This window comes from Rhinoderma darwinii, chromosome 1 (genome assembly GCF_050947455.1).
Source record: "Rhinoderma darwinii isolate aRhiDar2 chromosome 1, aRhiDar2.hap1, whole genome shotgun sequence".
NCBI classification, from domain to species: Eukaryota; Metazoa; Chordata; class Amphibia; order Anura; family Rhinodermatidae; genus Rhinoderma; species Rhinoderma darwinii.
In genome coordinates this window covers 281,845,720-281,871,948 of record NC_134687.1, presented here as the reverse complement: position 1 = coordinate 281,871,948, position 26,229 = coordinate 281,845,720, and the positions used below count along the sequence as shown (strand labels likewise).

General features: G+C 42.0%; 1 protein-coding gene across 2 annotated transcripts in view; it reads right to left on the bottom strand.

Moving 5' to 3' along the window:
- Positions 1 to 26,229, bottom strand: part of SSBP4 (single stranded DNA binding protein 4) — a 375,270-nt gene that overhangs the window by 245,792 nt on the left and 103,249 nt on the right. For both annotated transcript variants that reach the window (XR_012883594.1, XM_075864484.1), the window contains exon 3: positions 989 to 1,050. Coding sequence is in view for 1 of the 2 variants with exons in the window: in XM_075864484.1 (XP_075720599.1) it covers positions 989 to 1,050 (62 nt within the window). In the remaining variant the exon portion in view is untranslated. The remainder of the gene's footprint in view (positions 1 to 988; positions 1,051 to 26,229) is intronic.

The following is a 26,229-nucleotide window of genomic DNA, read 5'->3' as shown; positions in this document are numbered from 1 at the left end:
CTCACCTTCCTCAGGATCAAGGATACCCCACGAGGTGAGATTTTGCATGGAGCCCCAGATCGATGTCGATTGACAGTCATTTTGTATGTCTTCCATTTTCTTACTATTGCACCAACAGTTGTCTCCTTCTCACCCAGCGTCTTACTTGTGGTTTTGTAGCCCATTCCAGCCTTGTGCAGGTCTATGATCTTGTCCCTGACATCCTTAGAAAGCTCTTTGGTCTTGCCCATGTTGTAGAGGTTAGAGTCAGACTGATTAATTGAGTCTGTGGACAGGAGTCTTTTATACAGGTGGCCATTTAAGACAGCTGTCTTTAATGCAGGCACCAAGTTGATTTGGAACGTGTAACTGGTCTGGAGGAGGCTGAACTCTTAATGGTTGGTAGGGGATCAAATACTTATTTCTCTGTGCACAATGCAAATAAATATATATAATTTTGACTATGTGATTTTTTTTTTTTTAATATATATAATCCATCTCTCACTGGTAAAATGAACCTAGTCTAAAAAATCTAGACTGTTAATGTCTTTGACAGTGGGCAAACTTACAAAATCAGCAAGGGATGAAATACTTATTTCCTTCACTGTACATGTTGGGCCTTTTATAATAATGTTTGTGGCAAGCATAAAACCGAATGTTTCATAAGAAAGTCTTTGTTCTGATAGATTGGGTCATTACAACTGCAACGCATTTCACCTTGTTTGCTAATAGCTTACTAGTACCAAAATGCAAAAAAATATTATGAGATTCTGATACCTGTATGTGTAATACATTTTAGATCTATGAAAAAAAAAAAGCCAAAAGATGTCCTATACTTATCAAAAATATACTGTAAATAAATGATGTAGAGTGCAGCACATGTATACAGGACCACCTACTAAAACAAATGTCTCACATTTTTTTTTTCATTTCAGAACGCGTACTGTGCATTTAGTCTCACAAACTGCATACTGACGTAAAGGTCAAAATAAAGTAAAATGACACTTACCACCACCAAGAGTGTAAAAACCCAGGAGGTTCTCCTAATGTGATATTTTTCTCCCATCGTATCTATGAAAAAAGACACTACGTTAAACAAGCAACCATATAATGTTCCATTTTTTTCCTATTGTTTCACTAAAGGTATAGTAGAGCACAGTAATGTGAGATAACATAAAGGGGGATATTTAACATTTGCGACTTTTCTACACCAGAAAACGTAAAAAAAAAAGTAAAAAAAAAATAATCCCCCTGTGTTTATGCTTTTCATCACACAGGGACTTGAAAACACAGGGAGGACGTTTCATAGTTTCCAAGCTGCCCTTTTCTGATTGTAGTAGGTGGTTATACTGGTGAACACCACAATCCCACGCTACACAAAACACAATGATAATGTGTGCCATGCTGGGAACATTAGGATGAAAAGAACACTTTTACCACTAAATTGGTTGTCCAAACTGGGAAACCCATGTCCGATTGCAATATTAGAGCATTTTGGATGCCATATGGGAAGGCCCCATTTGGTGACGCCTATTTATTGGCACCATAATGTTCTACATTGCTATACTGCAATGAGTGTCTGCTCACTTTTTCACACAGCAATATTAGCTGGTGTTGCAACAACCACCTCCGCAGCTATCAATTTTATGTACTGTATATATAATTTAGAGTGTACCTAACTGTTCAGATAACATAATAATAATAAGGGTCATGTGGGAGTACATGAGGAAAACACAATTTCTGGCCATTATATGAATTGTATTCTACATTTTTTTTAGCAGTTTTCCCCTCGGAAGGCTCTATCTGTAAGGGCTAGTTCACACTGAGTTTTTTGGCGCAGTTTTTGACGCGGAAACTGCGGCAAAAACCGGTCAAAATAGTTTCCCATTGATTTCAAATGGGAAGCGGAGGCATTTTTTTCACGTGAGCGGAGTTCCCACAGTTTCATCTTGGACCTACCATTGAAATCAATGGGAAGCAGAAAAAGCATTTTTCGCTGCGGTTTTTGCCCGCGGTGCGCACTGGATTAGTGCATAATGAAAACATTACTATGATTGAGTAAGACCCTGCTACTTTGCACTTTTTGCTATGGATGTTTGATCAATAAATACCTTTGGAACATATAAAGACGTGTGCTGTCATCCACGAACTATTAGAAAAATATCAAGAACTGTCACATTTGTGGGTTATCCCATTATTGACGTGCCAGGCTGGACTTTCTACATGAGCTATCTCTGAATTTGTTGGGTAGAGGGCATCAAAGTACAGCCTGTTTTGCAGCAGCGGCCAAATGAAGTCACGCAAACTTCTCAACCTCATACAGGCCAAAATAGAGGACCAAGTCTTTCTGAAGTTAGCTGGCCTCCAGACTTCAGCGCATTTGAGCATATGTGGGATATGAATGGAAGACATCTGGATGCCATTGACCTCCATTGTAAAAAAGAAAAAAAGTTTTCCGTGCAGTCGGCTTATTTTTTCAAACAAAAAAGTAGTCAACTGAACTCTTCTATACAGTTGATTCAGGCATATACCAAAGCCAAACTCTTTTGGCATATCTATGGCTATAGGCGTGTTAGACATATACGGTAAGTTCAAATTTTCCCATGTATACTCTGAACGTTTACCCTGAGGGTATGTTCACACAGAGTGTTTTCGGCCATTTTTCGGGCTGTAAACGCCCGGAAAAACGGTCGAAAAATCGGAAGCAGAATGCCTCCAAACATCTGCCCATTGAAATCAATGGGAAAAACGGTATTCTGTTCCAATGGGCCGTTTTTTCTTTTACGCGGCCGTTTTTAAAAACGGCCACGTAAAAAAACGGCCATGAAAAAGAAGTGCAGGACACTTCTTGGGACGTTTTTGGAGCGGTTTTTCATAGACTATTGAAAAAAGCTCCAAAAACGGCCGTAAAAAACGCCACGAAAAACGCAGCAAAAATCGTGAGTGGCTTCAAAAACGTCTGATGCCCCGAAATACGCCTGAAAACACTGCGTGTGAACATACCCTCACTGGGTTTCCTTACAAATGGTAGCTGCTCCAGTTTGTAGTTAAAAAATAAAGAAATAGGAATTTGCTGTTAAGGTTGGCATATAAATAGGAGATATTATTTTAACGCCATGGCACACTTACTCTGTTGTGATGCGAATCACTCGGCTCTACCTGTAATATGGAAGTGCCGTATGTGGCAGAAGGGTCTAATTCCCACTTTGTATGAGGGAAGTAATAGGTGTGAAACCCAGCAGAGTGCTGCCATTGCCAGCTAACATTACCTGCTCATAACACTTGTACTCGCAGCAGGGACCTGTGCAGATCAGCAGCTATAGGACAACTGCATTACTTTCCTTATTACCTGCTTTTAGCTAACATAAAGACTCCATTATCCTTGTAATACAAGTACAAAGAAAAGGGAAAAGAGCCGACTTGTACAACGGCCGTACAGATTTTGGGAGTTTCTACTTGATTCTGAGAATAGAAAGACATGTTTGTTCAGAAGTTTATTTTGTCATTTAAAGGGGTTTTCTGGCTTTATGCAAGTAGAACCGTAGAACGAAAACTCATGTCACTTCCTAATTTACATTTATACAGTTTTGATAACCGTATAACCGGCCTTGTTGCCCATAGCAACCAATCCGTTTTCATTTCACAAATTGCTCTTGAAAAATAAAAGCGAAGCTCTAATTGGTTGCTATGGGCAACAAGGCCAGTTTTACGGTTTATATAAATGAGGCCCAATGTGTTTTCAATTCGCCGCCATTTTCAAGATCTCTGTTTGCTGTTGTTGAACAGGAACATTCTTGTTTACATCCAGAGGCTGAAAACCATTAGGCCTTGTTCACACCTAGTATATTTTTGCATTTTATCTGCTGTGTTTTTGTGCTCCTTCATCTTTTCAGCAAAATCTTAAATGGCACGGGGGGGGGGGGGGTCGAGTTAAGCCCTGTTAATCTCGACCACTGACTTAACTGATCTCCACGATCTGCGATGCACAATCCCAGACTACACCACAATCACACGAAGGAAAAAAAAATCGACCAAAACCGAAGCAAGTCATATTTAATGTCCCTAATCAACTTCTGAAAGGGCCTGACCCCCAGGTCATTCCCCCCAACATGAAGAACGAACATATCAGGTGCGCGGTCTAACATCGCACAACGATGGAACTCAGGGAGGACCCTACCCCAAGACATGCCTCGGAATCCAAGCCAGCGCAAAGTAACCGCTGACCTGGAAAAACCAAGCTGTCGCCCGTCCGGATGAACGTCGGCCTGCAAAGCACCCGAATGGACATAGGAGTGCCCGGAAATCCAGATCAGCCACAGAGAAGAGTCGGAAAAAACCCCACAAAATTGTCAGTAAATTTTAAAAAAATGCAGACGAAAACCCCACAAAGCATAAATACAAGGAGAAAAAACGAACATACACCCCCCGACACTAAAACTTGTCCCCAGTAATTACACAAGATGAGGGCGAACATATAACCGGAAACGTTCGGATTCTCACCTCCCTATACGACTACTGCATCAGGCCCAAGACCCCATCCCACTGCCTCCGTGGCGGCCCCTATGCGGAAGGAATGCGGGGCAAAAGCCTTGCCATCAAGACCAACATAAGACAAACATTTCCGAAAAACCATGGTAAATTGATATCGCACCAAAAACTTACCATCCCTATGACGCAACAAGGGCCCACCCACAAACCGACCTTCGATAAAATAAGACCCAAGAGAGCGAACAGGACACATAACCGCGCCTCCAACTGCCATTAAAACCACCTGCCGCCCCTTACCCCCTTGGACAGATTTTGAACGACGAATAGAGAACTCCACCCTGTCACCCAGGAGAACCACGTCGTCGATCATTAACCCACCCGGCCGAACCCACTGGGGGACACCAATTCCCCCACCCAGAGCGCCCCGAAGAAAGCCCAAGAAAACGCCAGCCGGAACAAACAGACTCATACTTCGACGTGCACACAACATCCACAGCAACCCCTAACTTTTCCAACAAGGAGAACGACATTGGGCGCCTCCTATCAGGCACCACCCATTACCTTCTAAATCCCCTCAGGGCCTGGCCGACCAGGAATTCCTTTGTGGTGTCCCTTTGGCCCCTCCATTTAAACACAAAAGCCTGGGCAGCCACAAAGCGATTAACCTTCACAACCGACCAACCCGCAGCCGACACATGGCCCAGGAATGCCAACAAAGCCACCACCCTATCCCCATACGATACAACTCCATCCAAAGCAGTCAACCAAGCCTCCCAATCATGCCACGCTGCCTCATAAGCGATCCACGTCCCCGGAGCCAATGAAGAACGGATCAGCCGATTCACTCCCTGCAGACCAGATCCCACAATTGCTGACGGCATTGGAGACCCATCGCATCCGCCTCCGGAACCAACTGCCAAAACCGATCCCACTGTAAGCGAGAAAGAGAATCCACAATTGAGTTGTCCACTACAGGTACGTGAACAGCAGTAACCCAAGCATTAAGTGACAGACAAACCAAGACAACGGGGGGAGATGACGCCGAAACATTATTAATTGCCATCACCCCCCATGCTGTCACAATGGAAACGCACCTTCTTATTCCTAAATCGGTCCCCCCAAATAGACACAGACACCACAATGGGGAACAGTTCCAAAAAGGTCAGGTTACGCACTGAGCCCCCCTCCACCCACTTAGAAGGCCACTCACCCACACACCACTGGCCCCCGCAATAGGCCCCAAAACGAACTGAAGGCTTCAAAATAGGCGCAGGAAATGGAGCAGCCCATCGAAAGACATCTGCCCACAAAATACGCACCCTCCCAGTAACAGCCCAACAGCCGAATACTATTAGGGTGCATCGGCAGCAAACGAAAAGCTGACTCCACGTCCGTTTTTGCCATAAGAGCCTCCCTCCCATAGTGCCGAACCCACGCAACCCCCTGGGATGTGACAGGTGGTGAATGAGACAGAATTTATTGGGCTCTTTTTTGGGGATAACACCTAATGAGGAAACTACCAAGTCCACGAAAGGGGGGGGGGGGGGAAGGGGCCCGCCATTCTACCCAGCCACAATTTCTCGGACACAACCATCAGAAAATCCTGCGCAGATTTGAAATTACGCAACGAAATCGGAACAGCATGGGGAGGGGGCGGGAAACCGTCACGAAAACCCTGCTCTAACAAACAGGCCTTCTCTCAAGGTACATATTTAGATATGGTAGCATCTCTCCCAACCTCACCCCCATGGCTACCTGATGCTCCTCCCCTCCCCTTTCCTTTCTTAAAACATCTCGACGCACCATGGGACGCTCCATTACAAACTGAGCGGGAATGCTTAAATTTGCAGCCTGCACCAAACTTACACGGTCGTTCTTTGAATTGTCAACAAAGGCCTGATTTTCTACCGGAGGCACTTCCCGACAGTCCCCCTGAAACTTGTTGTCCATATTGGCCGGGACGCCTAGCCCCCCGGAAAGGACTCCCTGCCAAAACGCACCGGGGCCATAACCCGCAGCCACAAACCAATATTCTTCTGATCCCAATGTATATTTGGGCGGACCGCCTTCCTCTGCCGAAACTGCTCATCGTATCTGAGCCACGTCATCCCCCCATATACCCTGTAAGCCTCCCAAATGGCGTCCGTATAACAAAAATGGCCTGAGCAATTGTCCGGCGCCTTCTCCCCAATAACACTCGCTAAGATGGCAAATGCCTGTAACCTATTAGGGAATGTCTGAGGTATCAGCCGATAGCTCCACTTCTCCTCCTCCTCTTCTCCTACTTCTTGCTTTCAATCCGTTTTGGCTTGTCTAAATTTAACTTCTCCAAGGGAAGAAGTAAAAAGATCTCGAAGTATTAGTCTTTCCAGATCTTCTCCTTAACCTCGGGTTTTAAATGAGCCCCCAACGGTCCCTCGAAACACACATATCTCCCCCTTTGTCCTGTCATCCAAGCGTACCTGATCAACCTCCGCATCTTTATCCGTCTGAACAGACACCATAACCCCCCGATTCCCGAACACCCGACACACCCGCTACTGAGGAAACACCCGCCGCCAATAGCGGCAGCCCCATAGTTCCCCCAAGCAGCCATCGTTGACAGCTCCCCCGACAACCCTACCCGCTCGAACCACGACAGCAATTCCGGCACACTGCCTAGTAAATCAAGAACTGCAGCACCATCCTCCAAACCAACCCCACCCCCGACCTCTGAGTCCTAAAAATGGCAGGGATCGAATAAGAAAAAGACAAGGACTCACCGGGCTGGGAAGGTGTGATCTCACCAGCCGGAAGCACCGGATCACCCAGCTGTCCACCTCGATGGTCACAATCCTCCTCCGGAAACCTGCGACAAAGTCGAACCGGAAGGGCAACTCCTGTCACCCTCCGCCCTAGACGAAACCGCAATTGACGACGGAGCCCTGGAAGGCCATCGTTCATCCAACGCGGAGCCAGTGGGACGCCGCCCACCGCCGTTGCCCCGATCGACCACCGACCGTGGCCCCGATCGACCACCGACCGTGGCCGACGGGAGGTGCTGGAGCCTCCTTCCCGTGAACAAGCGCCGCCCGACAAGAGCATCGCCAGGCCGGCCCGCTGCAAATCCAGGAGACACTGACCTGGAGCCAGGGGGTGTCCCCTGCCGGGTAGCAGGATTCCTGCCAGACCGGGGCATGTGGCCTATGGGAGAGGACCCAGCCCCCCGGTCTCCAGGATCCCTGGAGGGGCTCCCAACCCCGTGCCAGACCCTGGGAGAGCCGTCCAGGCTAAACCGGTACGGCGGCCGCAACCTCATCGACCGCCGCTGCCAAACGCCCTGGGGAACGCAGTCCTGCGAACCCCCGCATTCTCCTCCTCCCCCGCCTCACCTCGTGTCGCTCAGACTTCTCCCCTTCCTATTTCCTCCCGTCATGCGGCCTCCTCCTACGCCCGGGGGTTTAGATCCAGCCGTTCTTTATCTTAGAATGTAAACAAGGCTTGTACATTTAAGTGGTATGTTTTCACATTTTTAGCATTCACTAAGGACAAGTGAGTTTAATAAAGAAATGGGTGCTGATCTCCATTAAAAAATGTTAACACCTGTGCCCAAATTCGGCCCCTAACAAAATAGTGCACGCTCTCCTTCACATTAACAGCTGCTGGCTCTCATTCCTGCCAACCTCAATGAAGTAGTTTTATTACCCAGAAAGACGATAAACATGTACTTTCCAAAGGTCCAGGAGGTCTTAGCACCACTTGTTTGTCTCATAAAGTTCTGCAGTTTGCAATGAGCTGACCTTTATCATTGAGTAAAACCCTGCAGGAAGAAAGTTAGCTGTAGGTAAGACCAGCCTTTCTGGATATGGTTAGGTGTCCGCTCTGCTTTATAATACAAACTGTCGGCAGCAAATACTTAGTAGAAGCCTTACTAGCCAGTTATGGTTTTAGACAAACAGTGCTCCTGCTCATAATTGATAGTAGGGCCCCCTCCAGGGAAAATCCATTTTTAAACAAACATTTTAAAAGGAAAACGCACCCTCAGAGTGGGAGAACTTAAAGAGGCTCTGTCACCAGATTATAAATGCCCTATCTCCTACATAATCTGATCGACGCTGTAATGTAGATAACAACAGTGTTTTTTTATTTTGAAAAACGATCATCTTTGAGCAAATTATGAGCAATTTTAGAATTATGCCAATTAGTTTCTTAATGCCCAACTGGGCGTTTTTTACCTTTTTACCAAGTGGGCGTTGTAAAGAGAAGTGTATGACGCTGACCAATCAGTGTCATATACTTCTCTCCATTCATGTCCATTTGTACTCAGCACAGCGTAATCTCGCTGTGCTGTCACATACACCCACATTAACATTACTGAAGTGTCTTGAGAGTGAATAGACATTGCCTCCAGCCAGGATGCGATCTCTAGTCACACTCCCAACACTTTGGTAAACTTTGTGTGGGATTTAAAGTGTAGTTAAACGTTTGACAAACTTCTGACATGTCATAGTGACATGTCAGAAGTTCGGATTGGTGGGGGTCCGAGCACTGAGACCCCCACCAATCACTAGAATGAAGCAGCTGAAGTGCTCGTGTGAGCGCTTAGCCGCTTCATGTCTGTTTGGCTGCTTACGGAAATAAATGTATCTGTGTACGGACTCAATAGAAAGTCTATGAGCCCATACTCCGATACATCAGCTTTCCGGAAAAAGCCAAACAGACATGAAGCAGCGGAGCGCTCACAAGAGCACTTCAGCTGCTTCATTCTAGAGATTGGTGGGGGTCTCACTGCTTGGACCCCCACCAATCCAAACTTCTGACATGTCTCTATGACATGTCAGAAGTTTGTCAAACGTTTAGCTACACTTTAATCACAGCACTGCGTGATCTCGCTGTGAATGACAGAACGTTGTGCTGTGTGAGTAAGCCCCACAAAAACTTTACCGAAGTGTTGGGAGTGTGAATAGACATCGCGTCCTGGCTGGAGGCAATGTCTATTCACTCTCAAGACACTTCGGTAAAGTTAATGTGGGTGTATGTGACAGCACAGCGAGATCACGCTGTGCTGAGTACAAATGGACAAGAATAGAGAGAAGTGTATGACGCCGATTGGTCTTTCTCTTTACAATGCCCACTTGGTCAAAAGTTAAAAAACGCCCAGTTAGGTATTAAGAAACTAATTTGCATAAATCGAAAATTGCTCATAACTAACTAAAAAATTATCGTTTTTCAAAATAAAAACCACTTGTCTACATTACAGCTCCGATCAGATTATAAAAGGAGATAGGGCACTTATAATGTGGTGAAAGAGCCTCTTTAAAGGGGTTTTCCGAGATAAAATGACTATGTGTTAATGCTTGTAACTTATTAATGTAAATATATTTGTAATATACTTAAATTTTCCAAATTGGCCCCGTTTCCAGATGCTGCCGTGGGGTACTTGACGGGTGACGTCATTCTCTGGCCGCTGTGTTGATCTTCAATTATTTTCCAGGTATACGACACGCCCCTTGTGACGTGCCGTGTATGGGCTGTTCTGTTGTACAACCCGTAACGCGCATGCACGGTCCCTGCTGTTCTCAAGATAACAGCAGGGACCGGGCATGCGCGTTACAGGCGGTACAACAGAACAGCCCATACACTGCACATCACAAGTGACGTGTCGTATACTCGGAAGGGAATTGAAGATCAACACAGCCGCCAGAGAGTGACGTCACCCGTCAAGTACCCCTCGGCATCATCTGGAAACGGGGCCAATTTGGAAAATGTATATTACAAATATATTTACATTAATAAATTACAAACATTAACACAGTCATTTTATCTTGGAAAACCCCTTTAAGGCCCTTTTACATGGGCCAATTATTGGGCAAACGAGCGTTCACAGAACGCTCATTCCCGATAATTGCCCTGTATAAACAGGGCAACGATCAGCCGATGAACGAGCAAACAAGCTCGTTCATTGGCCGATTGTTTGGTTATTGAGCCTAAAATATTATCGTGGTCGGCAGCACATCTCCATGTATGGGGACGAGCGATCGGAGTAACAAGCGCTCATCCCCACACATAGCTTTTTGTGAAAAGAGCAAAGGAGCGCCGATCAACGAGCTGTCTCATTGATCCGTGCTCGCTTACATGGCCCATGTTGGGCCATGTAAGAAGACCCTTATTGAGCAACAACTGTTTTAGTCCAAGGCACCAGCAAACTGCACAGCAGATAACTACTACTGCACAGCAGGTAACTAGTACTTATGAATGTTATGAAGTGTTGGAGGATGGATTTTGACTACTGCACAGTTTAGCTTACTAATGCGAGTCCTGCCTGTACGTCAGTGATTCAGGGTTATATTCACAAGGGGTGGTAATGACAGGTCAGAAAGCTTTAGAAGAAGAAATAGGGGAGGAAACCTCCAGCTCACCAGTTATGTGCGTCTCCTGACTCTCTGCTCGGATTCCCGCTACGGCTGGCGGTATATAATAGAAAAAACAAGGGAAGTAATCCAGCGCTGAGTCCAGTTGTAAGTTTAAAACGGAAGCGTTGTTCCCATCTTTATTGAAGTAATATTAAAAATCGTAGGGAGACGCAGTCCCAGAAAAATTGTGAGTAGGCAGTATGCCCCAGCCTACGCGTTTCGAGCAGCTCCTGTGCTCTTAATCATGGCAAAGAAGTATGAGGACAACCATCGTCCTGTCTGCTTAAAAAGCGTAACTAATTAGTACGCAAGAAAAACAGGTGAATGATTAACCCTGACTGCTAATTAACTTCTCAGGTGAGATCCTCCTATATATGGATGAGATACGGGAAGTATATGTTAAACATAGAGAGGAAAACCCTTTCTATGATCCCTTAGTGTTAACACATCAAATGGTGAAAGAATATAGAAATTACAGCTGTATTAAGACCAATTCAGGGATGCTCAAAGCTGCAGTTTATAATATACCGGGTTAAATAGTAAATATAGCAGTCAGGACGACTTAGTCCTCACAGTTCTCACAACGTATATCACAGATGTTATCAATTCAATATACGAAATTTAAAAACAACAACACATATTCATGGTTTGGCTCAGTCAGAAGTATAACATTCTCCAACAAATACATATATGAGATATTAAAGTATGTAATATAAGCATCCAAAAACATATCGGGAATACAATTAAAAAGAAAAAGTGGGAATGTAACTCCCATCGAAATAAAATGTAAATCGATTTACACAAATATGATCTAAGTAAAGGTATGTAAACTGTATGATAATAATGATTACATGTTGTAAATATGATTACGTCAATCTCATGATCCCAAAACGTTATAATTAATTCCATGATGTTTTATATTGGAATTAAACAGAAAAAACAGTCAGGTCTGAATAGGTGTATAGAACATTAATGCGTTTTTTTCCCCAAAAAAAAAATATATGCAAGAATCATTCTCAATGTTTCATATATTGGTTTGTTATAAAAAAGAAAGGGACATGTTATCTGAGTCCACGTTGAAAAAGAATGTTCCCAAAATTATTCCTGAAAAATCTATATGACATCAAACAGTGTCAGAGAACCCTTATTGTATACTGTATCTATTTGACATTGCGTACTCATGTATAATATACTTTATCCCTAGGTATGTGATAACGTTCGCAACAGGACATTGTTGGAGATATAAACCGATTTTCGCAGAGAGGAAAAGGCACGGTGCCTATATTTTATCTATGAGGAAGATAGAATGCAACCTGAAACTACATATCTAGAATATCAATGCATGAAGACCTGTTTATATGCGTTAAATTCTACAATATATGAAATAAAATAAATAAATAAATATATAAAACATATATGTATAATAGCTACCTCTGATGAAATGTAACTGTAGATGTAAATATCAAAAAATAAACAGAATTCATTCTGCACTGGATCAGATATTCAATAATTATGGATTGTATCTCACGGGAAAAATACTCCACATGGGGAATATATCCCGGACATCTAGATGTAAAAGTTGTCCTTGTGCGACTATATGAAACTGACATTAATATATTCTATCAAGAATTACATAAATGACCCATATAACTAATGGTACTATTCAAAAATATGTAGTACTTAATAAATTTCAAGTACATTATTCCATATAGAAGGGACCTCCTAACAGATGTTAATAGTGAGGAATATTAAATATAAATTACGTAGTCACCCCCTGTGTTATATCGAATGATTTATATACTGGAACCTAATATTATCTGTGAGTGTATAGAATATTAATATACGATCCCCAAGAACAATCGGATTATGATAAATTCCAATGGTTCAAATATTATCACACAATATCAGGTCAATAACTCGGATTGCAACCGTCCCTGTCCATACTAAATGGTGCTGAAAACTCTCTGACCTATTACAATAGAACATTATGTAAGGAAAATACCTGAAGAGATCCGAACCCTTGATTGGATCCCCGTGAAGGGAATATTTAACTGTCACAATATTATACCCATTCATCTCAACACGAGTATCTGAAAGACCCTCGGAGAGAGAGGGTTCCGTGACTAATGTCGCTGTCCTCAATGTATGGTGCTGAAAGGAGTATTTGGCTATCATGGTAGTATATCCATTCATCTCAACACGAGTATCAGATTATGATAAATTCCAATGGTTCAAATACTATCACACAATATCAGGTCAATGACTCAGATTGCAACTGTCCCTGTCCAGACTAAATGGTGCTGAAAACTCTCTGACCTATTACAATAGAGCGTTATGTGAGGAAAATACCTGAAGAGATCCGAACCCTTGATTGGATCCCCGTAGAGGGAATATTTAGCTGTCACAATATTATACCCATTCATCTCAACACGAGTATCTGAAAGACACTCGGAGAGAGAGGGTTCCGTGACTGATGTCGCTGTCCTCAATGTATGGTGCTGAAAGTGATGGTAAGTTACAATCTCTCGGGCGTGTCTCCTAATATCTGATCCAATAGTATGTACTACCAATCTCTTACCCTATACCTAATGGTACTAGATGTATTTAGAACTATCACCAAAGAAAGGGGGGTATGTGGTGAATATCTGTAAGGTCAAAATCCCTAAAAAGAGTCCCCTTAGTTGGAGTGGGTAGATATAAGAATGAAATGCCCGCTTATCTCAACGAAAATACCACAGGGATATTGAAGGGAAGAAACAACCCATTACATGATATATGTTATATTCACGATTGATGGTACTAAAAATATTAATGAGCCACAATGTAGCTCCATAATAAATAATCTTCCCATAGGGAAGTACATGAGAGTCGTTAAACTCACAAAGACTTGTGCAGATAAAGATCAATACTTGTATGTAACTTATGATATTAATAATGAAACATGAGTTCCTTCTTAACATTCAAACCCTGTGGGAATCGTGTTTCCAAATTGTAAATCCAGAAGGCTTCCCTCGTTAACAGGCGTTGTCTAATATTCCCCCCTCTTACATTACCTCTGACTTTTTCCACTGCATAGCAGCAAAATGAGTTGACACAACGGTTGTGTTGTAAAATGAAGTGTCTGGAGATATTTGAGATATTCAAAAAATTGGGGTTCCTGATATAGCTTAGATGTTCTAAAACCCGGAGTTTGAATTTCCTAATGGTACACCCCACGTACTTAAGCTTGCAAATGGTACATTCTATGACATAGACGACATTATTGCTATTACAGTTGATGTACGATTTTATTGGAAAATTGATGCTACCTGAGGAATTTGAAAAATCCTTGGTGATCTTGGAAAAGTTACAGACCTTACATGGATGTGTCCCACATTTAAAGTATCCTTTATGGGTTAACCACGTGGGTTTAGGAAGACTAGTAGTCAATAGAGACGGGGCCAGCATATTACCAAGGGTTGGAGGTCTCCGCGATACCACCCGACACCCACTTCTCAATACCTCTTCTAATTTAGTATCTTCATACAACAAGGGAATGTACCTAAGTACCATGTTTTTGATAAGATTGAATTGGTTGCTGTATTGAAGTACCAAAGTAGGTATATCAGTGTCTACTGTACCAGAGCTTGTAGTGTCTGAATTGCGTTCGATGGAAAGGAGACCATCCCTATCTTTATCTTTAACAATGGTTTTGGCCCTTTCCAATGTCCAATTCCTATACCCACGGGCTGTAAGTCTGCGACATATTCTAGATTCCTCCTTAATGTATCCCAACTGTGTGCTACAATTCCTCTTGGCCCTTGTCAACTCACCCACGGGTATTGCCATGATAGTGTGCTTAGGATGACAACTGGTGGCATGTAGTATCGTATTCCCCGATATGGGTTTATGATAAATCTCTGTGCACACCCTTGAACCATTTTTGGAAATAAATTTGATATCCAAAAAATTAATGGTTGTGTCATTGATAACATGTGTAAACCTTAGGTTGAGATCATTATCATTCATGAAGGTCATGAACTCCTGTATGGCAGACACATCGCCCTCCCAAATAAATAGGAGGTCGTCGATGTATCTGCCATACCAGTGGACATGACCCACATATGGGTTGGACAAGGAAAAAAGAGTGGACTCCTCCCACCAGGACATGACCAGATTGGCCAAGGACGGAGAGAACTTAGCCCCCATAGAAACTCCCCTCCTCTGAAGATAGAAGGTGCCCGCAAAATTGAAATAATTGTGATGTCTCACAATTATTTCAATTTTGCGGGCACCTTCTATCTTCAGAGGAGGGGAGTTTCTATGGGGGCTAAGTTCTCTCCGTCCTTGGCCAATCTGGTCATGTCCTGGTGGGAGGAGTCCACTCTTTTTTCCTTGTCCAACCCATATGTGGGTCATGTCCACTGGTATGGCAGATACATCGACGACCTCCTATTTATTTGGGAGGGCGATGTGTCTGCCATACAGGAGTTCATGACCTTCATGAATGATAATGATCTCAACCTAAGGTTTACACATGTTATCAATGACACAACCATTAATTTTTTGGATATCAAATTTATTTCCAAAAATGGTTCAAGGGTGTGCACAGAGATTTATCATAAACCCATATCGGGGAATACGATACTACATGCCACCAGTTGTCATCCTAAGCACACTATCATGGCAATACCCGTGGGTGAGTTGACAAGGGCCAAGAGGAATTGTAGCACACAGTTGGGATACATTAAGGAGGAATCTAGAATATGTCGCAGACTTACAGCCCGTGGGTATAGGAATTGGACATTGGAAAGGGCCAAAACCATTGTTAAAGATAAAGATAGGGATGGTCTCCTTTCCATCGAACGCAATTCAGACACTACAAGCTCTGGTACAGTAGACACTGATATACCTACTTTGGTACTTCAATACAGCAACCAATTCAATCTTATCAAAAACATGGTACTTAGGTACATTCCCTTGTTGTATGAAGATACTAAATTAGAAGAGGTATTGAGAAGTGGGTGTCGGGTGGTATCGCGGAGACCTCCAACCCTTGGTAATATGCTGGCCCCGTCTCTATTGACTACTAGTCTTCCTAAACCCACGTGGTTAACCCATAAAGGATACTTTAAATGTGGGACACATCCATGTAAGGTCTGTAACTTTTCCAAGATCACCAAGGATTTTTCAAATTCCTCAGGTAGCATCAATTTTCCAATAAAATCGTACATCAACTGTAATAGCAATAATGTCGTCTATGTCATAGAATGTACCATTTGCAAGCTTAAGTACGTGGGGTGTACCATTAGGAAATTCAAACTCCGGGTTTTAGAACATCTAAGCTATATCAGGAACCCCAATTTTTTGAATATCTCAAATATCTCCAGACACTTCATTTTACAACACAACCGTTGTGTCAACTCATTTTGCTGCTATGCAGTGGAAAAAGTCAGAGGTAATGTAAGAGGGGGGAATATTAGACAACGCCTGTTAACGAGGGAAGCCTTCTGGATTTACAATTTGGAAACACGATTCCCACAGGGTTTGAATGTTAAGAAGGAACTCATGTTTCATTATTAATATCATAAGTTACATACAAGTATTGATCTTTATCTGCACAAGTCTTTGTGAGTTTAACGACTCTCATGTACTTCCCTATGGGAAGATTATTTATTATGGAGCTACATTGTGGCTCATTAATATTTTTAGTACCATCAATCGTGAATATAACATATATCATGTAATGGGTTGTTTCTTCCCTTCAATATCCCTGTGGTATTTTCGTTGAGATAAGCGGGCATTTCATTCTTATATCTACCCACTCCAACTAAGGGGACTCTTTTTAGGGATTTTGACCTTACAGATATTCACCACATACCCCCCTTTCTTTGGTGATAGTTCTAAATACATCTAGTACCATTAGGTATAGGGTAAGAGATTGGTAGTACATACTATTGGATCAGATATTAGGAGACACGCCCGAGAGATTGTAACTTACCATCACTTTCAGCACCATACATTGAGGACAGCGACATCAGTCACGGAACCCTCTCTCTCCGAGTGTCTTTCAGATACTCGTGTTGAGATGAATGGGTATAATATTGTGACAGCTAAATATTCCCTCTACGGGGATCCAATCAAGGGTTCGGATCTCTTCAGGTATTTTCCTCACATAACGCTCTATTGTAATAGGTCAGAGAGTTTTCAGCACCATTTAGTCTGGACAGGGACAGTTGCAATCTGAGTCATTGACCTGATATTGTGTGATAGTATTTGAACCATTGGAATTTATCATAATCTGATACTCGTGTTGAGATGAATGGATATACTACCATGATAGCCAAATACTCCTTTCAGCACCATACATTGAGGACAGCGACATTAGTCACGGAACCCTCTCTCTCCGAGGGTCTTTCAGATACTCGTGTTGAGATGAATGGGTATAATATTGTGACAGTTAAATATTCCCTTCACGGGGATCCAATCAAGGGTTCGGATCTCTTCAGGTATTTTCCTTACATAATGTTCTATTGTAATAGGTCAGAGAGTTTTCAGCACCATTTAGTATGGACAGGGACGGTTGCAATCCGAGTTATTGACCTGATATTGTGTGATAATATTTGAACCATTGGAATTTATCATAATCCGATTGTTCTTGGGGATCGTATATTAATATTCTATACACTCACAGATAATATTAGGTTCCAGTATATAAATCATTCGATATAACACAGGGGGTGACTACGTAATTTATATTTAATATTCCTCACTATTAACATCTGTTAGGAGGTCCCTTCTATATGGAATAATGTACTTGAAATTTATTAAGTACTACATATTTTTGAATAGTACCATTAGTTATATGGGTCATTTATGTAATTCTTGATAGAATATATTAATGTCAGTTTCATATAGTCGCACAAGGACAACTTTTACATCTAGATGTCCGGGATATATTCCCCATGTGGAGTATTTTTCCCGTGAGATACAATCCATAATTATTGAATATCTGATCCAGTGCAGAATGAATTCTGTTTATTTTTTGATATTTACATCTACAGTTACATTTCATCAGAGGTAGCTATTATACATATATGTTTTATATATTTATTTATTTATTTTATTTCATATATTGTAGAATTTAACGCATATAAACAGGTCTTCATGCATTGATATTCTAGATATGTAGTTTCAGGTTGCATTCTATCTTCCTCATAGATAAAATATAGGCACCGTGCCTTTTCCTCTCTGCGAAAATCGGTTTATATCTCCAACAATGTCCTGTTGCGAACGTTATCACATACCTAGGGATAAAGTATATTATACATGAGTACGCAATGTCAAATAGATACAGTATACAATAAGGGTTCTCTGACACTGTTTGATGTCATATAGATTTTTCAGGAATAATTTTGGGAACATTCTTTTTCAACGTGGACTCAGATAACATGTCCCTTTCTTTTTTATAACAAACCAATATATGAAACATTGAGAATGATTCTTGCATATATTTTTTTTTTGGGGAAAAAAACGCATTAATGTTCTATACACCTATTCAGACCTGACTGTTTTTTCTGTTTAATTCCAATATAAAACATCATGGAATTAATTATAACGTTTTGGGATCATGAGATTGACGTAATCATATTTACAACATGTAATCATTATTATCATACAGTTTACATACCTTTACTTAGATCATATTTGTGTAAATCGATTTACATTTTATTTCGATGGGAGTTACATTCCCACTTTTTCTTTTTAATTGTATTCTCGATATGTTTTTGGATGCTTATATTACATACTTTAATATCTCATATATGTATTTGTTGGAGAATGTTATACTTCTGACTGAGCCAAACCATGAATATGTGTTGTTGTTTTTAAATTTCGTATATTGAATTGATAACATCTGTGATATACGTTGTGAGAACTGTGAGGACTAAGTCGTCCTGACTGCTATATTTACTATTTAACCCGGTATATTATAAACTGCAGCTTTGAGCATCCCTGAATTGGTCTTAATACAGCTGTAATTTCTATATTCTTTCACCATTTGATGTGTTAACACTAAGGGATCATAGAAAGGGTTTTCCTCTCTATGTTTAACATATACTTCCCGTATCTCATCCATATATAGGAGGATCTCACCTGAGAAGTTAATTAGCAGTCAGGGTTAATCATTCACCTGTTTTTCTTGCGTACTAATTAGTTACGCTTTTTAAGCAGACAGGACGATGGTTGTCCTCATACTTCTTTGCCATGATTAAGAGCACAGGAGCTGCTCGAAACGCGTAGGCTGGGGCATACTGCCTACTCACAATTTTTCTGGGACTGCGTCTCCCTACGATTTTTAATATTACTTCAATAAAGATGGGAACAACGCTTCCGTTTTAAACTTACAACTGGACTCAGCGCTGGATTACTTCCCTTGTTTTTTCAGAAAGCTTTACCTATTGGACATGATTACATTCATAAAGTCATATCTACACTCAGTGGAGAGATGAAGGGATCAATGTCCTGGGCCAACTCATGAATGTTGAGGAGGGAAGATGGCTTACGTGGCAGGAGGTCTCTAGCAAATATAATTTGAGGGGAAATCAGTATCTGCAATATGCTCAAGTAACAGAGCTATGTAAAACCAAAGTCTGCAATATTGATGTAGTGGAGATGCGGGGAGCATTTGATGGGATGGTGCCGCAGGGTGGTACGGGAAGAAGTCTTGCAAGTTTATATGGTAAACTTCGGAATGCTCATCTTGATTCCTTTAGTACCTCCTGCTTTAGAACGTGGGAGGTGGAGCTGGAGGATCCAGAAATCTCCAGCAAAATTCAAGATGGATGGGAGAGGGTGAGGAAGGTCATGGTAAATGAACAGTGGCGTGAGATGCACTTCCGGCTTATGCACAGAGCGACATACGCCTTTAATTTATCCTATAGGGACGCTCCAGCACACTATCTGCGTAGTTGTCCTAAATGCGACTTACACAAAGCTAATTTACTTCACGGGATGTGGTTGTGCCCACAAATTCGGACGTTTTGGGATCTTGCTCTACAATTTATTAAAGACACCTGGGGGGGAAGAGGTGCACGCAAACCCACAGGCAGTGTTGTTTCACTATATCCCTTTGGATCCAGGGGGGGAGGGACCACCTATAGTGGCCCGGAAAGGAATACATATGGCATTATTGGCTATCAAGAAGTGCATCTTGCGCCACTGGTTACAGGCATCGGTCCCGGAAATTGCGGAGGTCGTGACTACTCTCAAGACTTTATTGGGATATGATAAAACGGACCTAGAAAGACACAAAGAAAGGTCTACAGAACAATTTTTTAAAACTTGGCGTACATTCATTGAACAACATTATCCCACAGCAGAGATAGGGGTGTTCATGCGCACATTTCGACACACATCATGGTTCAGTTCACAGAGTATCCAGGGCACGCTAGGCATGCTGATGGCTAGTTAAGAAAATGTTCACCGAGATGGAGGAGAGTTGGGGGGAGGGAAGGGAATTGTTGGCTTTGTTTTGCCTTATTAATTGCTTTGTAACTTAATGATGACAAGTAAAATGGAAAATAATTTTGAAGCTGGAACACATTGTTATTTGATGTACGTATTATTGTATGTGTGACACACACTGCATACTTGTAACTGTTCTGGCTTTGAATAAAAATATATTTGAAAAAAAAAAGTCAGATAACAGATAACATGTACCCCCGTAGACCCGCCCGGGCTCCCTTCCGCATGCGTTATTAAAAAATAAAAATATATAAAATTAATACATTTTCAAATAAATGGAAAAATCATAAAATATTTATGTAAAAAAAGAATACTGGTATGTAATGAGGCAAGTTCTAAGATTTCATAAGAGCAGAATTGCACAAATTATATCCATAATTATTATCCAAGAGAATTCCGATAAAAAGCTGTTGGAATTTTTTTTGTACACAACTGGATCTTGAAAGGAGTGTTGGCCATGTAGTTGGGACATGTGTGGCCAACTTAAAGGGGTTGTCCAGTGTCAGCAAAATTAATGTTGCTATTTTTTGTATAAATAAAAGTCAGCCAATTTTCCAATATACTTTCTGTAGGAATTCCTCACGGTTTTCAAGATCTCTCCTAGTTGTTATTCAGTATGAACATTCATTGTTTACTTCCAATGTATAAAATTCTGTCCATGATCATGTGATGGACTGGACACAGGTGCTGGGATCGTTGTCTTGTAATGATCCCAGCACCTCTGATCATGGACAGAATTTTAACCATTGGAAGTAAACAATGAAGGTTCCTATTGAATAACAACAAGCAGCAAACATTAATTTGCTGAAACAGTTTTAACCGTTTCATAATTGTTTAAAGTAAAATGTGCAGGTATAGTGAATGCAAGGTTGCATGCTTATTTTTTTTATTTCAATGGGAAACCGGCGTTCTGTTCCGACGGAGCGTTTTTCGTGGCAAAAATGGCCGCGGAAAAGAAATGCAGGACACTTCTTGGGACGTTTTTGGAGCCGTTTTCCATAGACGCTATAGAAAAAAGCTCCAAAAACGGCCATAAAAAACGCTGCGAAAATCGAGAGTGGCACAAAAAATGTCTGAAAATCAGGAGCTGTTTTCTCTTGAAAACAGCTCTGTATTTTGAGATGTTTTTGCTCACTGCGTGTGAACATACCCTTACATCAAAGCCTTCTCTGGGCTTATAAATTAGGATAGTAGCATCATTTATATAATAAAATCTGCAGATATTGTGAATGTGACAATAGAGCTGGCCTAACATTTGGTCAGCTACAGTACAATTTGTATTAGAAGGGGACAATCCTATATTCCTTGCCATGTAATAATGGAACATAGGTCTCATGTAGTCACAGAGCCTGCCCCTATGGTTCTCGCACATTCTGTTTAGCGCATTTTGCACTGACGAGTGTTTTTACATCTTAGATTAAAGCAGAATGCAGAAATCCAAGATGCTAAGCAACCATAATAAAACCATATCAGTAAGACACCAACATCTCCCAATATGATTAAAAAATGTTTTACCTACTGCACTTCTGAACCTAGCCTAAAATCTTCGTTTGTGAATTCCTAACCGCTAAATGGTTTCAAAGTTTTGTTTTCCACTTGTCTGCTTATTAGCAATGTAAAGAAAAACCAGTCTATATTCTGTTCTTATGCTGCCCTCATGTGAGCTCATCCTGCTTTTTCCCTAATTTGAGGTTGGCCAAACTGGATAAAACCCAGTTTTTGGTCAGCCCTGCCAAAACATTACAGTGTCTTGGCCAATCTCCATTTGCTGTGCAAATGGAAAATAATCTCATGGATTTTATGCATAAAGTCTGTCAGTTGTGCCCACCGTATCACATTTTCCAACATATCTGATAATAATTATCTTAGATCCAAGAGAATCATTATTGGAATAGAGGGTAAAGGTGACCATACACTTTAGAAAGCGGTTCGTCTGACCGCTATTCCTGCAGATTCCCCCATACACATGCACGCTTGGCTCGGCCGAGCAAGCATGTTTTTTTTTAAATCGGGAGAGGCTTATTTCCTGCAAGAACAAATGATCGGGAATGTTGAAATCCGACATGCCCAATCCTTTTTTTCCCCCAACATTTGGTGTCCAGGGCGGGGGCTTAACTATAAGGGGTGCAGAGGTTATGGGTGGAGCCTGAGGGAGCACAAAACGACTTCGCCCCATATGAGGAGACCAGTACTATAAATGACGTGTCATCGTTGGGGGTCCTGTTACATATTTCGCATTGGGGCCCAGGAGCCACAAATTACGCCTCTGACTGGGGGAGGGTTGGAACACCCCCATACACATTAGATAGTTAGCTGGCTCTTACCTAAATCAGGTAGTTTGGCTGACTGTCATCGAACATGTATGGACACCTAGGTTTGGGACAACAGATATTACATGATTTGGTCAGTTGATCGATGCCACTAAAATTCTGCATTATGTCTGACATTAGATGTAAATGTTTGTCAGATTAAGGGTATGTGCACACACACTAATTACGTCCGTAATTGACGGACGTATTTCGGCCGCAAGTCCCGGACCGAACACAGTGCAAGGAGCCGGGCTCCTAGCATCATACTTATGTACAATGCTAGAAGTCCCTGCCTCGCTGCAGGACAACTGTCCCGTACTGTAAACATGATTATACTACGGGACAGTTGTCCTGCAGCAAGGCAGGGACTCCTAGCGTCGTACATAAGTATGATGCTAGGAGCCCGGCTCCTTGCACTGTGTTCGGTCCGGGACTTGCGGCCGAAATACGTCCGTCAATTACGGACGTAATTAGTGTGTGTGCACATACCCTAACACTACTTTTTAAACGCTGATCAGCTATTATCGCTGGTTGAATATGTGGGCTGCCATGTCTTTCTCCTGTAGTGGCCGTCTTCTGTGGTATTATTTGGTGCCCATCAGGAGTGGTACCTGGGGGGCTACTGGGGCATGTGCCTCAAGTGCTCAGTGCAAAGGGGGTGCCAACAAACCATTTTGCCTTGGCCAGTGTAATAAGATGCAGGGTTAGGTTCTAGGGCACTGAACCTTTGCCCTGGGTGAAGGAAACCTTACTATGGCTCTGGTGCCCATGCAAATGACCATTTAATACTCTTTCAAAGTGGGAGCCACTCTTTGTAGTGGTTCTCCACTCTGGCTAGTAGAGGGGGCTTTGGTGCTGTGGCTAGACCCCTGTAAGTCTTCAATATTACATGGCAAGAAATATAAGATTGTCCTCTTTAAAGAGGCTCTGTCACCAGATTTTGCAGCCCCTATCTGCTATTGCAGCAGATAGGCGCTACAATGTAGATAACAGTAACGTTATGACCATTTTTGTAGTTATGCAAATGAGGCTTGCAAAAGTCCAAGTGGGTGTGTTTAAAAGTAAAAGTCCAAGTGGGCGTGTATTATGTGCGTACATCGGGGCGTTTTTAATACTTTTACTAGCTGGGCGCTCTGAAGAGAAGTATCATCCACTTCTCTTCAGAACGCCCAGCTTCTGGCAGTGCAGACACAGCGTGTTCTCGAGAGATCACGCTGTGACGTCACTCACAGGTCCTGCATCGTGTCAGACGAGCGAGGACACCGGCACCAGAGGCTACAGTTGATTCTGCAGCAGCATCAGCGTTTGCAGGTAAGTAGCTACATCGACTTACCTGCTAACGCCGATGCTGCTGCAGAATCAACTGAAGCCTCTGGTGCCGATGTGTCCTCGCTCGTCTGACACGATGCAGGACCTGTGAGTGACGTCACAGCGTGATCTCTCGAGAACACGGCTGTGTCTGCACTGCCAGAAGCTGGGCTTTCTGAAGAGAAGTGGATGATACTTCTCATCAGAGCGCCCAGCTAGTAAAAGTATTAAAAACGCCCCGATGTACGCACATAATACACGCCCACTTGGACTTTTACTTTAAACACGCCCACTTGGACTTTTGCAAGCCTCATTTGCATAACTACAAAAATGGTCATAACTTGGCCAAAAATGCTCGTTTTTTAAAAATAAAAACGTTACTGTAATCTACATTGCAGCGCCTATCTGCTGCAATAGCAGATAGGGGTTGCAAAATCTGGTGACAGAGCCTCTTTAAGTAAAAATAAAAAATCCCAAAGAGCGGCAGTGTAGCTCCGTGGTTCGCATTGTTGCCTAGCAGCATTTAGATCCTGGACTTGTATCGGATCAGGGCAATATCTACAGATTTTGATATATTCATGATGTTACTGTTCTCTTTTATCAGCCCTTTGTGATTCTAGAAGGCTTTGTGTATTACTAGAGTAATGTAGAGGAGGAAGTGCGGGGTGCATGTAAAACAGGATTTCCAGTAAAGCACCCTTTTGTCAAGTGATAATACAATTATAATACTAAAAATAATCAAGCAACCTTGTTTTCACTGTACCTGCGAATTTTACTAAAAAAATTAATAAATATGGATCAGTATTATTACAGTTCAGTAACATTTAATAGTTTTCAAAAATACATCATCCAACCACATGTTGGCCGTTTGTTTTGCTTGTATGTTACTTGGCTTGGATTCCATTAAACTGAATGCACTCAGACTAGATCCTGCAAATCCCAAATTAGTTGAAGTGCAATTTAAACGATTCATTCCTCAATTATAATGAGCGAAAGGCCACTTAGTATCAATAACGTCTGCCTAGAAGCAGCAGGAAGGGATTAAGACCAAATGGAAAAACATGCATCTGGATTAGCAGTTTCATTGACCTGCTGCCTAAAACTTGTCTAACTCCTTTAGCAAATGATCACCTTGGCAAACAGGCTGTAGAGTGGTAATGGACTATAATGATCTGTGAAGCATAGGATAGTAATTATTAGTAGGACTTCTAACCAATCCTTCATTAGTAACAATTACTTCTCTGCTATAATGAATCCACCCAAGAAATCATTACTCTCCGGGAGTAGACACAATATCTCATAACAAATCCAAACTTTCAGACGGGATAACGTTTATCACACTGGACTGCCAGCAAGTGTATTGAACCAACTGTGAGCTCAAGACCTATCATATTACATTACTATAATGTAAGTTCTGAAAAAAAAAACAAAAAAAAAAACAACTGAATATGTATATCAAGTCGAGAAAATTACTACTTATATAACAGACGCAAAGAACATGGGAAAAGACTGGGCAAATTATCTATATCTATCCTGGCCAAAGTTAAGGCGTACCTCCACATTCAGTGAAAAACGATTATAGTGCAGGAGTGCGCATTCGAATCGTTTTTCTAAATCACTTGTATCACAGATTTGGTTTCTAGCTGCAGCACGGACTGTGAAAAGTCTGTACTGCCGGCTCATAACTCTTCAGTGGGAGACAGAGCGTCATGCTCTTCTTCATGGCTCCTGTATCCAGAACAGCCATTAGGGCTATGGGATCCTATAGCGATGGCAACCGTTCTGCATACGGGAGCCATGAAGAGAAGCAGGATGCTCTGTCTCCCACTGAAGCGTTATGAGTAGCCGACAGCACAGACTTTACACAGTCCGTGCTGCTGCTATAAGCCAAAACGGTGATACAAGTGATTTAGAAGATTATACTGCACACTCCTGAACTAGAATAGTTTTTCACTGAAAGTGGACTTACGCTTTAAGTCATACTCAGGCTTGTGTGCTATATCTACGTCACCATACAAATTTTGAAATGGACCATGTACAAAGAGGTCAGAGGTAGGTTATTTCTTCTATCAAAGCACATGTTCAGATCACTCTGATGGATTTTATATATCCAACAGAGTTGTAGGTAAAGGAAATCTTTGAGTTCTCAAAACGGCTGACAGCGCTATATACATGGTGGGTAGTGTAGCGTAACTATACCGGTGGTGTTGGTCTGAGAAATCAACATTTTTATGCCCTTGTTACCGCAA